This window comes from Xenopus tropicalis, chromosome 9, assembly GCF_000004195.4.
Source record: "Xenopus tropicalis strain Nigerian chromosome 9, UCB_Xtro_10.0, whole genome shotgun sequence".
Taxonomy (NCBI): Eukaryota; Metazoa; Chordata; class Amphibia; order Anura; family Pipidae; genus Xenopus; species Xenopus tropicalis.
Genome location: NC_030685.2, coordinates 17,058,267 through 17,079,716, shown reverse-complemented (window position 1 = coordinate 17,079,716; position 21,450 = coordinate 17,058,267). Strand labels below are relative to the sequence as shown.

General features: G+C 45.9%; 1 protein-coding gene across 1 annotated transcript in view; it reads left to right on the top strand.

Moving 5' to 3' along the window:
* lmf1 (lipase maturation factor 1) overlaps positions 1-21,164 on the top strand; it is a 177,068-nt gene extending 155,904 nt beyond the window's left edge. The window contains exons 9-11 of the mRNA XM_002932282.5: positions 6,396-6,579; positions 14,576-14,688; positions 19,519-21,164. Of these exons, the coding sequence (XP_002932328.3) occupies positions 6,396-6,579; positions 14,576-14,688; positions 19,519-19,705 (484 nt within the window). The 3' untranslated portion in view covers positions 19,706-21,164. The remainder of the gene's footprint in view (positions 1-6,395; positions 6,580-14,575; positions 14,689-19,518) is intronic.
* The last annotated feature ends 286 nt before the right edge of the window (positions 21,165-21,450 follow it).

Genomic DNA, 21,450 nt, shown 5'->3' with positions numbered 1-21,450 from the left:
TTTAAAAGTCCCAGCAGTCTTTTTATTCACTTTTCGGCGCATTAAGAAAACTTGGAGACTCGGAGCTTCAGACGCTCTAAACCTTTAACCCTGTTGCTGCTGGGGTGTGTTACAAACATAGGCGCCCCCCCGTGTACATGGTGGCATTCTACCCCCACGCAAGCCCCCGTCAATAAATAGCCTCCGTCTGAGTGTAATCGTATTATCCAGAACCATGTAATGGGCATTATTTCTTTTAATGCTCCACCAATCAAATATAGTTGGGTTTAAAGCCTCCCAACCCCCCCCCCCTCAAACAGCTCGGCAAGGAAACGTGGTGCCCACAGACATTTTGGGTGATGAAAAACGCAGACATATTCCTATATTTAATTTTTCCATTTCCATTTTATTTTTTTCACTCTTTTTTTTTTTTATTTCTTGATTCCTTGTTCTTGGCCGCGGCTAAAGGTAAACACATGTTAAGGGATTTTTTTGGACAGTAGAAGCTGATTCTGTATGAGGCCCAAGAGGGCAATTTAATCCAAATCAAACCCGAGGCCAAAAGAAACAGCTTTTGGCAAAATCCGTCACCATAAAACTCATCTCTGCTTTATACTAGACCGGAGGAGGCAGTAAATGCTCTAGCACATGTTCCTGGTGTGCACTGAGGCTAACTAGTCCTTTATTACCTCTTACTGTAGTTCCCCACTGGAGCTGGTTGTGGTGCATAGGCTTTACTAGATGTTACTAAGCCCCACAGAAAATTAATTGTAGCATTCTCCAAAACTTCCAAGATTTGACATGTTTTACCTTTAATATTGAAATTGAAACGGAACCTCCCTTCTTCTAAACGGAGTGGGTGCCCTCGTGTCCGTTGGAAGGACCTGCTGGTAAATAAAACATTAGAAAGGTTATTATATGATCCCCTTATATATTTATACATAGTTATCATGTCACCCCTTAAGCGCCTCTTCTCCAGTGTAAACAGACCCAACTTGACCAGTCTTTCTTCATAACTGAGACTTTCCCTACCCTTTACCAGCTTAGTTGCCCTTCTCTGGACCCTCTCTAACTCAATAATGTCCCGTTTGAGCACTGGAGACCAAAACTGAACAGCATATTCTAGATGGGGCCTTACCAGCGCTCTGTAAAGGGGACGAATAACCCCCTCCTCCCGTGAATCTATACCCCTTTTAATACAGCTCAAAACCCTGTTTGCCCTTGCAGCTGCTGCCTGGCATTGCTTGCTACAGCCAAGTTTATTATCTACAATGACTCCAAGGTCCTTCTCCGTTATGGATTTGCATCATACATCATTAGGGGTTCAGCAGCCATTCATTCTATAACACCCACCAACTTGTTCAGTCCACAATGATGTCCAGCCAGTACATTTGTATAGACATGGACCTGTAGTACCAAAAAGGGTGATTGCCCTTGTTATGGAGCTCACCAGAGCAGCAGTTGATAGGACTAGGCACCTTAGGGCCCACCAGAGAACCTAATATCAAGGGCCCTCTCTCACAAACATTCATGTGTAAGTGCTAAATTATATAAGTGATTATGTAGGGGTATGGTGGAAATAAGGAAGGACGTCTGCTCTTGGGCTCACCAGGAGAACCTCTGGTGCTCTGGTCCAACCCTGAAGACCACAGTTATAGCAGATGAGATGATAGCATTTGGATAAGATGGTGACAGGAAGGCATGATATCCTAAAGCTTAAGTCCTTCAGTTGGGCCTAGGGTTAGGAACCCTACCAGATCAATCATTTGGCCATTCAGTTGAAGGACCTTTCTGTATCAATATAGGGTAAGGGTAGCTGAAGAAACCATTCTTCAATTATACTGTTTCATTTTTTTTTTTAATATAAAAAAAATATAAAATATATATAAAAATATATATATATATATATATATTACATATTTCCAGGACATACCTTATTTTTCACCCTAATCATGTATCCAAAAATAATGAAAATATGATGATTTGGGGCTATAAACAATCTGTGCCTTTTAAAAAAAACACCTTGATTGGAGCTCCCCCTAGATGCTTTCTGTTCTGTATTTAAACAGTTTTAAAGGTCAAGCTGCTCGGTGGCATGTAGTTAGTGCTGTACTTGCTCTTTAAGCAGCAGAATGAAGCAGGGCCAGATGCCCACTCCAGAGAAGGAATGTGCTGCAATCTGGGGGCTTTATCACGGCATTAGCTCACCCTCTGATGAGTCACAGGCACCCAGGGCTGATAGCGTGCCCTTAAGTGAGATATTCCTGAGGTTATTTCATGGATTTCTGGAGAACCGTGCAGATTAAATGCAAGAGTAAGGGGTCTGAAAAAGCAGCAGCTGACCAGTCCAAAGAGAATATCAGCAGGGGACCTCCCATGCCTCCCTTAGAATTATTAACACAGAATCTTATCATGAAATGTCACTTCTCATTAATGCCCAACTACCTGATGGGGCCATTTAACTGTTTTTGAGTCATCGTATACTTTAGGTGCATATTGGTTGAATAGAAGTTTATGTCTTGTTACCGAGTTACATGTAATAGGCATCAAGGAAGGTTCTCCGGCATACTTGGGTTTGCCTGTGGGGCAGGTCTTCTTGTAGCCTACAGCCGGCCATTCACAGAGTCCATAGAAACACCATAGAAAGTTCTCCTGATGGGTCTGCCATGGTTCCACTAGATTAGGGCTGTCCAAACTTATTATATGTAGTGGGCGGATTCATTATTATATAACATGTTTAAGGGACAGAATATAGTATAATGATAATGTCATACATTAAAGTGCGATAAAAATCCTCTGGAGCGCCACATCCAACCCGCGGGCCTCCAGTTGGACAGCCCTGCCCTAGATAATCTGATCAGCTCAGTCTCCCAAGTGAATGCCCTTTAAATTCTCCTGCACTATTGCCCAATAGGTGAGTCCCACCAGTCACACCCATGAGGATATGCTGCAGGCAATGGGCAAGTAATTTAGTAAACTTTATATCTCCATAACGGCTGAGGCCTATGGCCAGTGCTTGACTGCTCCCCAATACTTGGTTTTCTAGCCAAACACCATGAGCATACCCATAATGTCAGCAATGCCATCATTGGGATTCATCTCTCCTAAAAGGAGAAGGAAAGGTAAAGTAAACTCTATCATAAAGGTCTATGTAAATACTACCACAAACACTTACAGAGAGTCCTCAGTGAAAAGAAACACCACATTTCTTTCTGTATACATGATCTTCTGTGTCAGACTTCCTGCTCGGGGCACAGCAGGAGTCTGCACAGTTTGCTCCTCTCTCCCCCTTCCATCTCTGCTGTGTAATCTGAGCTTAGAGCAGTGTGCAAGCCGGGAAGTGAAGTCAGACCAAGCTAAAATGGGAGCTGCAATCTTAAACAAACAGAGGGAGCTTCTATGGCTGTTTACTCAGGTATGGTAAAGCTTTTTTCACAATAAATATAGTTCTAGGTAGAACTATTGTGACTAATTATTGGCAATAAAATGCCAAAATGCCTTTCCTTCTCCTTTAATGCAAAGAATAGAGGAGGGTCTATTAATGTTCTCTTTTTAAGGTAAAAGTGCCTATACATGTGTAGATTCGCTCGCTTGGCAAGGTCACCAAGCAAGCGGATCTTCACCCGATATCCCCACCTACGGGTGGGCGATATCGGGGAACATGTAGGCTAATTCGATCATTTGGCCCTGGGGCCAAACGTTCGAATTATAATGGCAGCAATGGGGCAGTCGGTTCAGGGACCGCATCAACGAGCCAATGCAGTCCCCGATGCGACTAAATCTTTTACCCTGCCCAATCGATATCTGCCCAATTTCAGGCCAGATATCGGTCGGGCAGGCCCCTCACTCCTGCCCCTACACGGCCAATAAGCTGCTGAATTGGTCCAAGGGACCGATATCAGCAGCTACAATTGCCCCGTGTATGGCCTTCTTAAGGACATGTTGGGAATGGGTAGGCATGTTCCTCAGGCCAGTCTTGTGCCTATATCCTTCTATGTTTCTATATCCTTCAGAACATATAGGAAGGTTAATTGTCTCCTGATGGATCATAGTGTGTGTATATGCGATAAGGACCTTAGATTGTAGGCTCTACCTAAAACTTGTATATTGTGTCACCCTCATCAGGGTCTGGGTGGTGGGGTGGCAGTAAACAAGAGGGGTTAATCCTGCTCAGACTGGTAGCTGTAACTTTTCTACCCCGGTTCTGGTTTCTCCTATTAGAAAGCCCGATACCAGGCGTCTTCCTAGGTCTGCGTGTAACTCCAGACTGTATAAACCAATAAAAATAAATAGCAAAAAAAAAAAAAAAAGAAGAAGAAAATTGGAGCCGAAATGAATCTGCGAGTATGTGCAACCTGACATATCTGAAATCGCACAGTAGGAACAAACTTTTATTACTAATTTGGTGTCCCTGATTTACAAAGTGTTTGTTACCGCCGGGCCGGCAGCCACGGCCATAACTCACCCTGGATATATATGAAACATGCGGCTCGGCCAGGCAAGAAATCTATTAAACGTAGGTAACAATTATAAGATCTGGCGGGACGGTGTTCCATTGCTTAATCTAGCCCTAGTCTCGTCCTGCAGGGTTTCCTGTGGGTGGGTGTGTGGTTTAACCCTTTCGGGGGCAGTAGAAGCGCACATCTGTAGTGGCAGAAGGGCGGGTTATAATGTCGGGATCACAGCACTCCCCTCTCTTCTCCCCGGTGATGATTTTGGCTTCTTCATTTGTTTATGTGTCATTGGCCTTAATCTTCTGTGCCGGCCAGAGGGACCACCAATGGTTAGCTCTGCCCTTCTGGGGTTAAAAAAAGGTGGGGGGGGTTTGCACCCCTTTGAAGGCGGAGTATTATTGTTAAAGGGGACATAAACTCCAAATTGAAAGTTGGCCTAATGAAAGCTTATGTAATTCAAAGCGACTTTCCAATATACATTCATTAACAAATGTCTGCTGTTTAAAAGTTATTTATGAAAGTCACTTCTATCGGAAGCAGCATCTGTCTGTACAGTTCTGCCTTCCTGGTTCTTTCGGGGAAACAATGTAGCAGAAGTCAGCCAAGTCTGGCTTCTGCTACATTGTTTCGCTTCTGGTACATTGTATCAAACGTGTGAGAACCAGGGATGCAGAAATGGAGGGACAGATAGTGCTTTGATTAACAATTACATTCATTAAGAACTTTGAAACGGTTGAACATTTTTATTTAATGTATATTGGAAAGTTGCTTAAAATGATATTTTCTTTTATTAGACTCATTTTTTTCCCCCGGGATTAGATCCCCTTTAAGTTGTAACATTATGAATTCTTAAGTAGGGTTCTGGTATTGGGATATATGTAGTTTAGAGCAAGGAATCGCCATAGTGGCCCTAAGCTGAACCCAACATTATTTGTCCAATCTGGGCAATGGGATTTTGAGACCAAACATGTGCATATAGTTGGGAGCCGGCTTGTGACATCACTACTGGACTCTCTGCATACTGACTGTGATTGGTTCATTTGGTACTAACTGGGTTAGTGGCTGAATGGATCTTTCAAGCAGTACTGGAGTGAATCATCATGCCAAGATCATGCTTTGCACCCTGGGGGTTTGGTAAATCCCTCTGTGTTTACTTCAGGGGTGTAACCAGGGTCAGACCGTGGGGTGCAGGGCCCACCAGGGACCCCGCTGTCCGCATCCCCCGCACCCCCTAGGGGCCCCCGCTGCCCCCTAACCCCCCGCAGGGGCCCCATGGCCCCCCGCCTGATGCCCTCCCCTAAACGCACATAAGTTTAATGCGTCAGGGGAGGAACACCGTTGGCTGGGGGAGCGCTGGCAAGGGTCAGTCTAGGTCACCGGGGCCCACTGGGTTTTTTCCCGGCGGTCCAGTCCGACCCTGGGTGTAACTAGAGATGGAAGCAGACCCTAAAACTTTTTGTTAGCCCAGAATATATAGGGGGGCCAGTGGGCCCTAACAAGCAGTTTAAATATATCTTAATGTAAAATTCCCCAGTAAATTAAAGATATGCCGCTGGTGTAATTGTAGCAGGGGGTAATCAGCAGGAAGAGGAGGAGAATTTACCAATAAAGAAGGAATTTAGTATTAATACTTCCCAGGTATTATATAGACTAGTTAAACCACTTCTCTATTTATATATAATAAGGGTGTCCAGCCTGTGGTCCCTCAAGTTGTTGAACTATATAAAGCTCCACCATCCACCAACAGCTTTAGCCAGACTCTTCCTTAGCTACATTTGGTATTATTGGTGTTACAACTAATAAGCAAAAATAACAGAAAGGGTATCTCTGCAGAACATCATGGCTGCCAAGGGCAAAATTAAGGTGTGGGAAACAGATGATCTGTAATAATTTAATGATGTCGTTATTATGTAGTTTATACCTTTTTAATCACAGCAGATGTTTTATATGTGTGTGTTGCAGCATAACCAAAGAGAGGACGGAGGTCGTGCTTCAGGGAACGTCCAGCTCGGACCCCAGTGATCCGGGGGCTGTGTGGGAAGATTACGAGTTTAAGTGCAAGCCGGGGAACCTAACTAGGCCCCCGTGTGTTATCAGTCCGTACCACTACCGCCTGGACTGGCTTATGTGGTTTGCAGCTTTCCAGGTAAAATAGGGGCACTCCGTCCTGTTGCTGGGGTTTCTAATCAGGGCCGCCATCAGAAATCACGCGCCACGCACAACAAAATTGTCTGGGCCTCCGGCGGCTTCTTCAGCGAGAAGATCCCCCGAAGATGTCTCTTCACTTCTGTCTCCGTGTAAAAGACAGACCTCTTATAAGGTTGCGCCCCGTGCATACTGACATCACATGTACACACAGGGCTCAACCAATCGGATTAGCCACTGGCCACCTATGAAATTTAAGATGCCCAATGTTAAGGTGGACTCGGCCCGTACTTGATTAAAGGGGGCCCCAGCTAATTAGCACGGCCGGGCCCGGGACGACTGTCCCCCCTGTGCCACTCTGATGGCGGCCCTGTTTCTAATGCATGTTATGAACAATGATTAAAGGGCAATATATCTGGAAACATTAAGAGGTGACTGTAGACTTACTGTCCTTGGGTTTTTTGAATGTATAACCGGCTCAGCTTGCTTATTTTGGCTTGCCTAATGCACTGTTGTCTCTCCGGCTGGCTGCCAATAAGCTTCATTATGCAAGAGGCCTGAAGGGTTGACCACTCCCCCAGTGATGTCACTCAGACTTAGACAGAAATGGCAGTCTTAGCAGCAGGGACAGATCCCTAGATGTTTTATAGTGTGACCGGTTGGATAGACTTTATCTATGGCAGTTTAGTCCCTACCTCTGGAGGCAGCTCACTCCTGCAGGTAAATCTGAGATTGGAAGTGTCTCTTTAAATCAGAGCTTACAGTCTAATTTCCACATGACAAGCAGCCTCCAGCAGGCCCTCCGTCTAGAAAAAGCAACAAATAACATATTTTGGTGTATAACCATGATATAAACAAAGCTAATCAGATTTTTACTATGCAGTCAGGCTCATCATGCAATGAAGAGGGGAAAAAAAACACAAAAATAAATACATGTTAAAAAAGGGAACAGTGTCGGAGCCAGAAAACGCGGCCAAATGGAAATATTCCTTCCTGGCTCCCGAGAAGGAACGGTCGGTAAATCCCTGGATTAGATTAATGTTTTTGCACTGACACTCCTACCATCCCTCTGCTTGTAATGCGGCGTCTTGGCGCTTCGCGACACTCATATCAGCGGCCCCGAGAGCCTAGTCGCACAAACGGATCTTTCAAGGATGTGTTTAAAGGAACGGATCAACATTTACACAGCGTTGAGCATATTTACCCCTTTAATACAGGTAGTAATTTGAGGCCGGAGTTTATGGGGCAGGCCGGTAAACAGGGATAAAGGGAACATTCTTCCATGGTCGCATTGCCCGTGTGTATTTAGTGTATCCTGTAAATAATCAAGGGATATTCTATGCCGTTTCCCTAAATGAACCATGTTGGAAATGTCAGTCTCGGAGACTGGTTTAGACTATGTTGTGTAATAATATACAGCAAACACCCCATCATTTTGTGTTGGTATGAGCCAAGGATTACATCCGCCCTCTCTTCTCCCGGTGATCTTCATTCTGCCAACAGAGGGCAGTCTGCTTTTTTTTATAAGGTTGATATAAAGTGATAGACCAGGAATTCTTAATCTCAGATGAAATCGGGGTGTCAACGTCGAGACCCAAAATATGGTTGGGGATGGAATTTATTCTCCTTGTTTTACAGACAACTCATTATGGAGACCCAACCTTATCAACTCTGCTTCATTCTGAAGCTGGGCATCCACAAACAAGCTCAAAGTCAGCAAATGAGCTGATCTTGGTCCATTTTGGCCACCCCTGTTTTGAGTCAGATTGAGGGGATCCAATCGTTTTGGCTCCCAGGACAAAATTAAACGGCCAATTGAGGCTTGTTGGGAGTGGGCCTCATGTATGGGTCAATGCAGTCCTTATCCAATGAGATATTCAGATCTAACTGTATATTGGTCAGACAGACTATCCTTTCTGATAAGACATAGGCCAATATGCTGCTGACCCGGTCTGGAAGGTCCAAGTTGGCAGCTAAAATGGACTTGTGTATGGCCATATTAAGGGAGAGGGATAAATATAGCACAATTGTGTCTAGTGATGACTGCATTGACCCTGAACAAGGTGAGCCCCAGGTGCATGTTCAGAATTCAAGCAGGACTCCTCCCCTTTGATGGTGGAATAGTGCTGACCCCTCCTCTATGGTGTCTTAAGGAGGCCATACACGGGCAGATTGTAGCTGCCAATATTGGTCCCTTAAACCGATTCGGCAGCTTATCGGCCCGTGTATGGGCAGCAACTACAGGCATGAAATTGGCCAGATATCGATCGGGCAGGTTAAAAGATTTATTTGGATCGGGGGCCGCATCGGCTCGTTGATGTGGTCCCTGAACCAACTGCACTCGTTGCTGCCGTTATATTTCGATCGTTTTCGCCTAAATTTGCCTAATATCGCCCACACGTAGTTGGGGATACCGGGAGAAGATCCACTCGCTTGGTGACCTTGCCGAGCGAGCGTATCTTAACGTGTATGGCCACCTTTATCCATTCCCACCCATATACGATTTATCTCAAGTAAGTCAAGTGAGGTGGGGGTCATAAATTAGGGGAGAACTTCACTCCACACATCACTAATGGTGTCCCCTGCCCCTGTACCCCTAACCTTGGGGTAAACCATCTGTTTTTTGCCCATATATTGATCCTGAGCCTCAATCAGGAGTCCCAGTGTTTATTTATTTGTCTTGTCCAGTTCTGACTCCTGAAACAGTGTAGCAGGATCAACAGAATCTTTTGCTTCTTTGTCTGCTTGATTGTGTCAGGAGTCGGAGCCAGCAGTGCATGAGTATAACATCCAGACAGTGACAGATTTAAGCCGTATATCAGATATAGAGACTCAGTTCTGGTCACAATATTGCAATGGCGGTTCCGCTGCGCAGCAATGGAGTTAAACTCATTAACATTTCAGGCCTCCCTCTAACAAAATAGCTGAGGAGCTTGTCCAGCAATAACACTGAAACCTGAGGTCACATACAGCAGGCCAGCGGGATAGCGAGACCCCGGGCCCCGGAGATGAGCTACATCCATAAGGAAACTCACGCTCAGCTGAGGCCTTTGCAAAAAAAGTGATATTTGTGTGCGGGGAGGGAGTGTTCTAGGCAAATATTTCTTCTTTCCCAATACAGATCAGAGATTCAACCTTTCACTTACCGTTCACCCCCCGTTTGCTCTCCTTTCCTGCTGGTTGGTTTCGATGGTTTTGGCCATTACTGAGATGGCGCACATTCAGCTGTGCAATTTCAGCCAATCAGAAATTAGCTTTGATATTCCCAGTGCAACTTTTTGGTTGTCTTGGGTTACTGGAGCATGTTACACACTGCCTGTCATGGCGCCCCAGTTAAACCAGTGACAGAAAGCTGGGGTGGGCCAGCGATCAGCTGGGGGCTCTTGGGGAGAACCTGGGCAGTTTACCAACAACAGGACAACTGACATCCCTAACTTATATCCCCTAATTTATATCTCCTCACCCCCACCTCAAATAGGGCCTCATTGCTTCAGTGACTGACATCCCCCTGATTACCCAGTAGAATTACATCAGCCTCGGGCTAGGATTGTGTCACACGTTGCTAGCCCCAAAGAATAGGTAGCCTAACCCTGTGTGTGATAAGTAGCTTTAAGCAAGTCATCCCCCCGCCGGCAGGCACAGGGCACATGATCCTGTTTGGCATCCAGAGACACGTGGCTCAGTACAATGCCCCATCTGTTCCACTGCCTGCTCGCTGCTGCCAGCCCCAATCACACCTCACATCCAGAGCTAATCAGGATCCTGACACAAACCAGCACCTCGGGGAGAGCGGCGTGCCTGGGGGGGTCTGCTTACACACACGCACTCTCACACACACCCAGCATGTGGCGACAGATTAATAACATCGTGCCTATTGCTATATGTGTATACTGTAAGGGATAGTGTACCCCCTACTGTAAATGATAAGGATATTAGAAGTCACTGAGGGGTTCTGTGACCATATAAAGGCACAAGGCTGCAGGCTGAGTTATACAGGGAACTCTGAGTATCACTCATGTATTATAAGGGATAATGTACCCCCTACTGTAAATGATAAGGATATTAGCAGTCACTGAGGGGTTCTGTGACCATATAAAGGCACAAGGCTGCAGGCTGAGTTATACAGGGAACTCTGAGTATCACTCATGTATTATAAGGGATAATGTACCCCCTACTGTAAATGATAAGGATATTAGCAGTCACTGAGGGGTTCTGTGCCCATATAAAGGCACAAGGCTGCAGGCTGAGTTATACAGGGAACTCTGAGTATCACTCATGTATTATAAGGGATAATGTACCCCCTACTGTAAATGATAAGGATATTAGAAGTCACTGAGGGGTTCTGTGCCCATATAAAGGCACAAGGCTGCAGGCTGAGTTATACAGGGAACTCTGAGTATCACTCATGTATTATAAGGGATAATGTACCCCCTACTGTAAATGATAAGGATATTAGCAGTCACTGAGGGGTTCTGTGCCCATATAAAGGCACAAGGCTGCAGGCTGAGTTATACAGGGAACTCTGAGTATCACTCATGTATTATAAGGGATAATGTACCCCCTACTGTAAATGATAAGGATATTAGCAGTCACTGAGGGGTTCTGTGACCATATAAAGGCACAAGGCTGCAGGCTGAGTTATACAGGGAACTCTGAGTATCACTCATGTATTATAAGGGATAATGTACCCCCTACTGTAAATGATAAGGATATTAGAAGTCACTGAGGGGTTCTGTGCCCATATAAAGGCACAAGGCTGCAGGCTGAGTTATACAGGGAACTCTGAGTATCACTCATGTATTATAAGGGATAATGTACCCCCTACTGTAAATGATAAGGATATTAGCAGTCACTGAGGGGTTCTGTGACCATATAAAGGCACAAGGCTGCAGGCTGAGTTATACAGGGGGTTTAGACTTAACACTTATGCATTAATGTATTATAAGGGGTAATGTACCATATAATGTAGCCATATTTTAGTCATGTGTTGCATGTAGAAAATTTCCGACTTGCACATTTTTTGCCTGCTGGCTGTGACTGTAAATTCCAAAAATAGAGGGGGAAAAAAATTAAATAATTTTTATAGTGTAAGTAAAGTTTATTTTGCTCAACTAACATGATAGAAAAGGATATGAATTATTTCTTAGGGTGACAGGTCCCCTATAATTGGCTGAAACTGAAATGCAACCATCTTTAAATAGTTAAAAGTAGGACTGACCATTAAACCTGCAGTTTTATTCTTAGGTGTCCAGCAGGGTGGGGGTTGGTGGATAGAATGGGTATCATTATATATTATTATGGATCCGCAGTTCTGCACCAGGGTGCCACTAAGAGCCAATCATAAGCCCATACTATTCAGTCGCCTGGCTTCCATATTGCGAGGTACTGTACCTTAGCCAGCAGCATCTCCCAAGCTTGGCGGCCACAGTGGTGGCTCCTGTGTTCCACGCTTTCTTCTCGGTCCATCTAAGCTGTTTGGGCTGAGGCAGCAGTAACATCTTTGTGTGGTGAAGTAACATGGCAGTCACATTGCTGTTAATGTGGCTACAGGGCATCGCCCTGACACGGATCCCCCACCGGGGGCACATTCTTCTGCTTTTGTCAGAATGGGAAACCTACACGCGCCATAAAGCAGTCTACGGTGCCCTCCCCATCTACCGACCTGGCTGTCACTTCTCGCTTCCCACTGGGGAGTGGGCTGAGCGCTGCCTGTTGTGACTCATGCATCCTGAGTGGGCACGCTTGGCACCGGCCCTCAGATCCTGCTGATTCACAGTCCTCGCACTGCTGTCCATGGCAGATTTGCAGTCAAGTTAAACAAAAGCGCAGATCTACGTGGGTACGGGCCGCAGGGCTGCTGGGTTGGCATTCTGTGGGTGCTGCATCTCTGGTTCTGATACTGAAGTAGGCCCTGGGCGACCCAAGCCCAGGGAGCAAAGGGTGGAACCTTTTATTATATAAATATTGCATAATAGTGATCAGACTTTTAATACACCATATTTTATTATTTAATATTTAATTTTTATCCCCAATTAGGATCTGGGGGGAAGGGGGGGGTTGGTGTGTTTTTTTTTGTAAGTCTGGTATTTTTGTACTTCTCCTATAAAGTCACAATATAACTTTCTGAATAATGACCTTTAGTGCTAATGTATTGGGATAATAGTGTTATCCCATTGTGTGTGAGTAAAGGTCCCCATACACTGGCAGATCGCATGTCGCCAAGCGAGCGGATCTTCTCCCAATATCCCCCACCTACGGGTGGGCAATATCGGGAAAATCCAGGGTAATTTGATCGTTTGGCCCTGGGGCCAAACGATCTAGTTATGGTGACGGGCATAGGTGAAGTCGGTTCGGGGACCACATCGGCTAGAGTTTATAACCTGCCCAATCGAGATCTGGCCGATTTCAGGCCAAATATTGGTCGGGCAGGCCCTTCGGAAGTGCCCATACACGGGCTGATTAGCTGCCAAATCGGTCTTTAGAGTGAGCAAAGAGTGTAAATGTAGATGCATTAAAGGGGTTGTAAACCCAGCCATAACAGTGTCCCACTGCGCCCCCTAGTTTTGTTATAGAAGTTGCCAAAAAATATAATTATAGATGCAAGAAAATTCACCAATGAGAATTCTACTGATCACGAACTTCATTATAAATGTAAAAGGATTCATCAATGAGAATGTTGATTCCCAGCTCTGTGTTAGGCATCTTGCTGGTACCTTACATATAGAGATAATTATGTCATTATTTCCCCTCATTATATGGCACAGGAATCAGACATGGGGATAAAGGGACAGACTTGTTCAGTGCTGGGAAACTGTGCTTAAGGCTGATGCCACACCAGGCATAGGGCTGATTTTTTCGGCAAGCGTTTTTCCGCTTGCCGAAAAAATCAGCCCTACGCCTGGTGTGGCATCAGCCTAATGCTCCCAACTCCAATTGCAGGAACAGAGAACAGGGAGCCCGATTTACACAGATCAGCTGGGATTCTCATTGGAGGATTTTTTTGCATCTTAAAGCAGTCGCTGGCTGTGGAGATTTGGGGAAAAGTTTTATTGTGCAATATTGCTTTAAGAATACAACCCCGATGTTGCTGAACTACAGCTCCCAGCATGCCTCTACCTTCATTATATGTTACATTATTCTGGGATTTGTAGTCCAACAACAACTTGGTGAAGTTTGGTTGAGCAGTGCAGTAGAGTTAAGTGTGCCTTTAAGTCTCTGTGCAGGTTGTTCTTGAGTGACTGATCCCAGTGATGCTGGAGCTGTAGGTTAGAAGCACCTCTAGGGGGCACTTGTTATATATTCAGATTTAAAGCCCACCCTTGCAACCCTTCAGGACATTGATGCCTCTGTTTAAACCCGTAGGCACTTAATCTGCCTTTGACCAGCAGTGGCAAGCCTGGCACAGCAATGAACACTGCTTCCATTGGGCTTCTTGTGTTCTTTTTGTAGCCTGCGCCCCAATAGCCGCCACCATGCTCCGCACTCCCAGTTCTCTTTAAGGCTCTCAGACACAATAAATGGTTTTATGGATTGGGGGGGTGACTGGTGAACACGGAGTAGCAAATGGGGCATGCTGCTAATAGCGTGTGGTAGTCAGGTACTCGGAATCCCGGCTTTAAAGCAATATTTTTTGCCTGGAAACACATGCAGCCTTTATATTCAGTCTTGGGTTACACACAGCACTCTGCGGGAGGCCCCCCCCCCCTATATTGTATCAGGGGGTTATTATTTTTATGCTTTAGGGTATTTAGCCTTTAACTTTATCTTTTACATATAGTCAAAGTGAAGTTTCTAGATTATGCCTTGCTAATTAAAGGGGAAGTCAGCTAAGCATACGCGTAGTGAGAAAAATGATAAATCTCAACTCAGTTGATTGGATAGTCCATCCAGCAGGGCCCGTGTATAGGCCAATCAGCTGCTGATGTGATGTGGAGGGGATGTTACAGGGATTCTGCATTCAATAATACTCACTGCTTTTCCCCCCCACATATGCAAAGACCTATGAGCAGAACGAGTGGATCATACACCTGGCGGGAAAGCTGTTAGCCAATGACAGATCAGCATCCTCGCTTATAGCCGTCAATCCTTTCTACGAGAGGGAACCACCCAGGTAAGATCACATGGGGCAAATAAATGTCATTTATACCATGACTTCCGGCTCTATTCATTCGTCACATTCATTGGCTGCTTTTATGTATTGTTTTCCGGCCACAGGAATCATTGGAGGGCACTGTCCCTGGAGGTATTTGTCACAGAAATAAAGAAGGGAGCCTGTATAGTTAGTTCGATAGGCTTTAGCACTGATGTGGCTAAGATTAACCTATGGAGTACAGTGCTACAAGGTCATTGAACATCCTGGGAGTTGTAATTCAACAACAGCTGGAGGCTTTAGGTTGCATAGACTGATCCTATTGACTCCGACCCTTCCCCTGACATCAGCTTGCCTTCATGCACGTTTCATTTCAACACCCTATAGGCAGTGAATGGGTTACGCTTCCAAGCCATATCATTGGGCACCATACAGACAGTGAATGGGTTACACTTCCAAGCCGTATCATTGGGCGCCATACAGGCAGTGAATGGGTTACGCTTCCAAGCCATATCATTGGGCACCATACAGGCAGTGAATGGGTTACGCTTCCAGGCCATATCATTTGGCACCATACAGGCAGTGAATGGGTTACGCTTCCAGGCCATATCGTTGGGCACCATACAGGCAGTGAATGGGTTACGCTTCCAAGCCGTATCATTGGACACCATACAGGCAGTGAATGGGTTACGCTTCCAGGCCATATCATTTGGCACCATACAGGCAGTGAATGGGTTACGCTTCCAGGCCATATCGTTGGGCACCATACAGGCAGTGAATGGGTTACGCTTCCAAGCCGTATCATTGGACACCATACAGGCAGTGAATGGATTATGCTTCCAGAGTATTATTGGGCACCATACGGGCAGTGAATGGAATACACGTCCGCGTTCTACCATATGGGCACCATGCAGCCATAGAATGAATTAAACTTGCAGGCTATTCCATAGGGCACCATGTAGGCAGTGAAAGGGTTAGGCTTCCAGGCTGTACCATAGGGCACCATGCAGGCAGTGAAAGGGTTAGGCTTCCAGGCTGTACCATAGGGCACCATGCAGGAAGTGAATGGGTTACGCTTCCAGGCTGTACTATAGGGCACCATGCAGGCAGTGAATGGGTTACGCTTCCAGGCCATACCATTTGAGCTACTGCAACATAAAAACTAATTACCAGAGGGCTCGCAAATATGAAAGCGCTTTCCAGTTTATTGTTCATTTAGCTTTATTACCTAATAGCGCGGCCTGCTCAACAAGTCAGATAATCACAGGTTGGGGCCGCGCCAAGTCTTAGCGGGTATTACATTACACCGCTCTCCCCTTATTAAACACGGTGAGGACATGATGGTCCGTTCAGCAAGGGGCTCTTTGTGCATCTGTCACCTTCTCACCAGGCACTGACAGAAAAGCGCAGCCGGCCAAAGCATAGGTCATACATGACAAACTCGTGCTCCCTCCAGCTGTTGCCAGAGCCCATCGCCCGTAGACAGGCGCGGGGAGTTGTGTTTCACAGCAGCTGGGGTACCAGCGCTCTCACATCCCTGGCATGGGCAGCCACGCAGGGCACGATAAATCTTACAGCCCCTGGGTATTCATTAGTGGTCTTGGCAAGTGACTGTTGTGAATGCACCTCAGGTAAAAAGCGAGTCTACATAGCAGCGGCCATTTTCTTACACTCCTGTTATTGGGCGTTAATACAGGGGCACAAATTAATGACACGGGGGGCATGTTGTTAGGCCTGTAAGGGGCAGATTCCCCTTGTTCCTAATTACCTGTAATACAGGTAGGGCCACCATTAGATATCATAAGGCCCCCATTCTTGTTAGTCCTTCAGGGACCCTAGTTATAAGCCCACTGCCTGTCTGGGCCCCATGTAGTGTAGCTAATTAGTATGGGGCCCCAATGAAAATAAAATGCCCAACTAAATTGTACTCACCCCGACCCACTTGACCACAACTTATTGCAATCAAATCCCGCTCACAGGCCTCATCCTCTTTATAACCGCTGAAACCAACCCTTGGGGCCCCCTATGCCACAAGGCCCCTGACTGTATTCCCCTTTGCCCTTCTCCATGATGGCGGCTGCATCTGTGTAACAGCACTTATGTCAAGAAAGGGTAGGAGCAAGAAAATTCTATATGGCATTTAAACTTGTGCCAATTTGCATGCATTGTTTGATCATAGAGAAGCAAAGAACAGATCAGCTTCCTGTTTGATCATCAGGGACAGGAAGTGCCTTGACCAAACATGGCGGCTGCCACCCCTGAAGGACCAGGGCCCTTCAGGAGTATGTGTTTACATTTCCTATATAACTACACAGCTTCTTTTTATACTTGGATATTAGTAGTTCCATGGAATATCGTCCTATAATTTTTTTCCCTTTTCCCAGAATCTGTGGCTTCTAACGTATCCCACGCTTTCTTCTGTTTTTATGCATCAATTAAGCAGTCACTTCGGCCTAACACCCGTTATTAGCACCCCTGAAATACGGCCGTGCATTAATATTTCAGAAACCTCTCGCCTAATTCTCAGAGGGACCGCGCTTAAATGGTACTTTCCATCTCACACACACGGAAAATAAACCCCAGCAGCTATTAATTGTGGGAGACTTGTGCGCTGAGATGGCTATATAGCCAACGGCTAACGTGCCGGCCTATGGGGCCCCGAGGCGAAGAGACTGGCGAGAGAGACTTTTATGGCTTTTAATGAATTTATGCTTTGATTTACAATTAAGAGGGAAAGAGCCAATCATGGATATGAAATGCACGTATGGAATCATAAAACTCGTGTTTCGCCGTATTCCCCACCCTCGCTGGCCCTTGTCAGGTCGTTAATTCTGACAGAAAACACAGTTCCTGTTTTTCCCTCCAAAAAATCTCTCAGCTGTTAGCGGGGGGACAGCTGTGGCCCTCTGGAACTAATTACAGCTGTCTGTGAGATTTAGCCCCCCCCCGTACAACGCAGATATTACTTCTGATTTTTAACGCATACAGTTGGAAGATGTCATAACACCCGGCTGGTATGTAATGGCCCCGGCAAGGTCTTCTCCCCCCCACAGCTGCTACCGGGCAGCAGAACTGTCTTGGTGGGGAGGGGGGATAAAGCAGGACCAACTGTCCTGAGCCCTGAGGAGAAGGAAGTCCATTGCCCTCAGAGATCCATGTTTAAAAATGAGGGCTTGTGTGTATAGTAAGGCAACTTGTGCCCGAGGAAGGGGCTGCAAATGTAGAGTAGTGTGGGGAGTAAGGGAAGATGGTGCCCGGGGAAGGTACAAATGTAGAGTAGTGTGGGGAGTAAGGGAAGATGGTGCCCGGGGAAGGTACAAATGTAGAGTAGTGTGGGGAGTAAGGGAAGATGATGCCCAGGGAAGGTACAAATGTAGAGTAGTGTGGGGAGTAAGGGAAGATGGTGCCCGGGGAAGGGGCTGCAAATGTAGAGTAGTGTGGGGAGTAAGGGAAGATGGTGCCCGGGGAAGGTACAAATGTAGAGTAGTGTGGGAGTAAGGGAAGATGATGCCCAGGGAAGGTACAAATGTAGAGTAGTGTGGGGAGTAAGGGAAGATGGTGCCCAGGGAAGGTACAAATGTAGAGTAGTGTGGGGAGTAAGGGAAGATGATGCCCAGGGAAGGTACAAATGTAGAGTAGTGTGGGGAGTAAGGGAAGATGGTGCCCAGGGAAGGTACAAATGTAGAGTAGTGTGAGGAGTAAGGGAAGATGGTGCCCAGGGAAGGTACAAATGTAGAGTAGTGTGAGGAGTAAGGGAAGATGGTGCCCAGGGAAGGGACAAATGTAGAGTAGTGTGGGGAGTAAGGGAAGATGGTGCCCAGGGAAGGTACAAATGTAGAGTAGTGTGGGGAGTAAGGGAAGATGGTGCCCAGGGAAGGTACAAATGTAGAGTAGTGTGGGGAGTAAGGGAAGATGATGCCCAGGGAAGGTACAAATGTAGAGTAGTGTGGGGAGTAAGGGAAGATGGTGCCCGGGGAAGGTACAAATGTAGAGTAGTGTGGGGAGTAAGGGAAGATGGTGCCCGGGGAAGGTACAAATGTAGAGTAGTGTGGGGAGTAAGGGAAGATGGTGCCCGGGGAAGGTACAAATGTAGAGTAGTGTGGGGAGTAAGGGAAGATGGTGCCCGGGGTTGATAATATGTGACAGGTTGTATATTAAGGAGTGTTACTATAGGGGAAACACATGCAGGCCCAGGCCCAGGCATAGGTGGCTCAGTGGGGCACTGACTGAAAAGTAGCATTGCCACCTGGCTAGTGTTTCATTAGCTTAGTTGGTAAAATTCCTGTCAAGGGTGGGGCTGGTATTATAGATTAACCAACAATGCACAAGCCCATCTTGCCTCCGACCTGCCCCAATCCTCTTGCCCAATCTGTCCCCCCAAAACCTCTGTTACCCTGCCTGCTTATGTCACAGCCCTGCTCCCTAAAAATGACTTACTGCCCAACTAGGGCAGAACTTCATGGGACCTTGGCCCACAGACAAAGAAACAAACTTGGGCTCCTCCACCTAATGGCTGTGCTGAGGGACACTATCTCTACTTCCCTGCAGTTATGGGGTCTGCTCCCTGGTAGTTAAGTCATTGTTACCACCTTTGGGGGGGGGGGGGGGCAAGAGTGTGTCAGGACAATGCAGCATCTAACCTCCTGCTGTTGCCAAACTACAACTCCCAACATCCCCAAAAGTCAGTATTTACATATTTTCTGAAGTTTATGATGGTCAATTTTCGGGAACTGTATGCTTATATTCGCCGCTATCTGACTGATTATTGCACTTGTATTGTAGTTATATAGAATGTATAGATCTGTACAGTGCAATTATATAAACCTTGATTGTTCTCTCCTGCCTCTCCAGGTGGATAAGGGGAGAGCACTTCCGCTACAAGTTCAGCCGTCCTTGGGGAACGCACGCGTCCAAAGGCAAATGGTGGATCCGGAAACGGATTGGGCCGTACTTTCCCCCGCTCAATCTCCCTGGGCTCAAAAAATTCTTCCAGTCAAGGTCATGGCCATTGCCTGTCTCCAAAAGGGACCAACATTAATAATGTTTTTCCCACTAGCCCCCGTTCCTTTAGCCATAGCCACTGTTACAGCACAATTTAATGGATTGTAATATGGGACTTTTGTGTGTTGGATATCCACTAGTCTTCATGGGTTTGGGCAATAATTTCATAGGCCTTGTGGCCATTATAATCAGTGGGAAACAACATGTGACACTGTGTGCAACAAAACACCTCTTGTGCTTTTTTCATGTTTCAATATGGGAATTAAAGGAGAAGTAAAGCCTCTAGACATGTTTTGTGCTTTGCAAATATACCAAAATATGTTTACACTTCTTGGCCTTTAGTATGGTCGGGATCATGGCTAAAAGTTCTTCCTCCATTGGAGGCCATTTATAGTGATAAAGGCTCACCTGTGCAACCATTCCATTCCATGCAACTCCATCGGTGCCCCATAATGAGAGACGCGGGGGGATGTGCCTTTGCCAGAGGAAGAACTTTTAGCCATGGGAACTTTGCAGGCTGACACAGCTAAGTGAAGGAAGAACTTTTTGACCACTAACTATACCAAGGGCACAGGCAGTTCAAGATGTTCAGGGACGCCTAACCTAAACTTGTTTAAAAGCTTTACTTCTCCTTTAACTAAATGAGAAACAAGTGCCAGCTAAGGCTCTTAGGGGGGTAGATGGCCATGTGACTTTCTCTAGTGGCACTGGCCTGAACCCAGGAAACATCACAACATCACGTGATCAACCAAAGGTACTTGGCAGCCACTGGCCGCTTTTTGATTGGCCACACTTAACAGAACTGGCAGTCAATTATGTGGTGTATAGGACCAATGCAATAACCTTCCTGACTCATATATAGCCAGGGCTCACTCAAATATTGGTCGCACAGGATGGAAATTCCTTTTGGCCAAGGACCAACAGCCAACAGCAATATCTACTGCATCTTGAATTTCTTATGTGCGGGAGCTGCCATCTTGCATGTCTCAGCCAATGAGTCGTTCATAGACAATAGGAGCAACTACACCTTCACTTCATAACCACTAGGGGCGATGTTGCTGCCTTTTTAATGTTGTCATTGTCAAGCTTATTATTTTATTGTACCATTCTCTGCTTCAGGGATAGCCAGCCAATGGCCTTGCAGCTGTTATATCAGCTCCCAGCATCCTCAGCCAGCCGTCAATTCTTTCTTTATCCTGCACAGTATAGTCATTGTAGTGACTTTCCAAACATCTACCCTCTGTAGCACAGAAGATACTTGCTAAATGGATCAAACATGGCAGCGTGGTGCTTTAGAGGAAAGTACACTGGTCCAGTTTGATTCTCGCCAGCCCTTTAGTTCTCCTCTGAATATGTAAAAAGGGAAAATTGTTCTTATTGCTCTCTATGTTTCTGTCAATGTGTAAAATAATCATGTATAGAAAAAAGAATTTGTATGAAAAGCACAGACGTTTACATTCATAACCTGAGCCAAAAATGTAAGTTTTGTTCTTTGACATACAAGAAGCCATTTTGTTTTTTTCTCTGACAGGAAATACACCATTTCCACCATGGTGGCTCAAGGGAAAGGATGTAAAAGGGCTATAATTACTGATATATATATATTCCAGTTTGATAAGATTCTTTAATGGGCCTATCAGTTGGTTAAGTATTCATACTGGGGGGTATAGATTTCATTTAAGCACCCAGACATCCATGTACACCGCCATTTTCTACCCCACGTCCCCTTCCCGGGCCTCTGTATCTGCGCTATTGCCGTGGTACAAACATTGCTGGATTTGA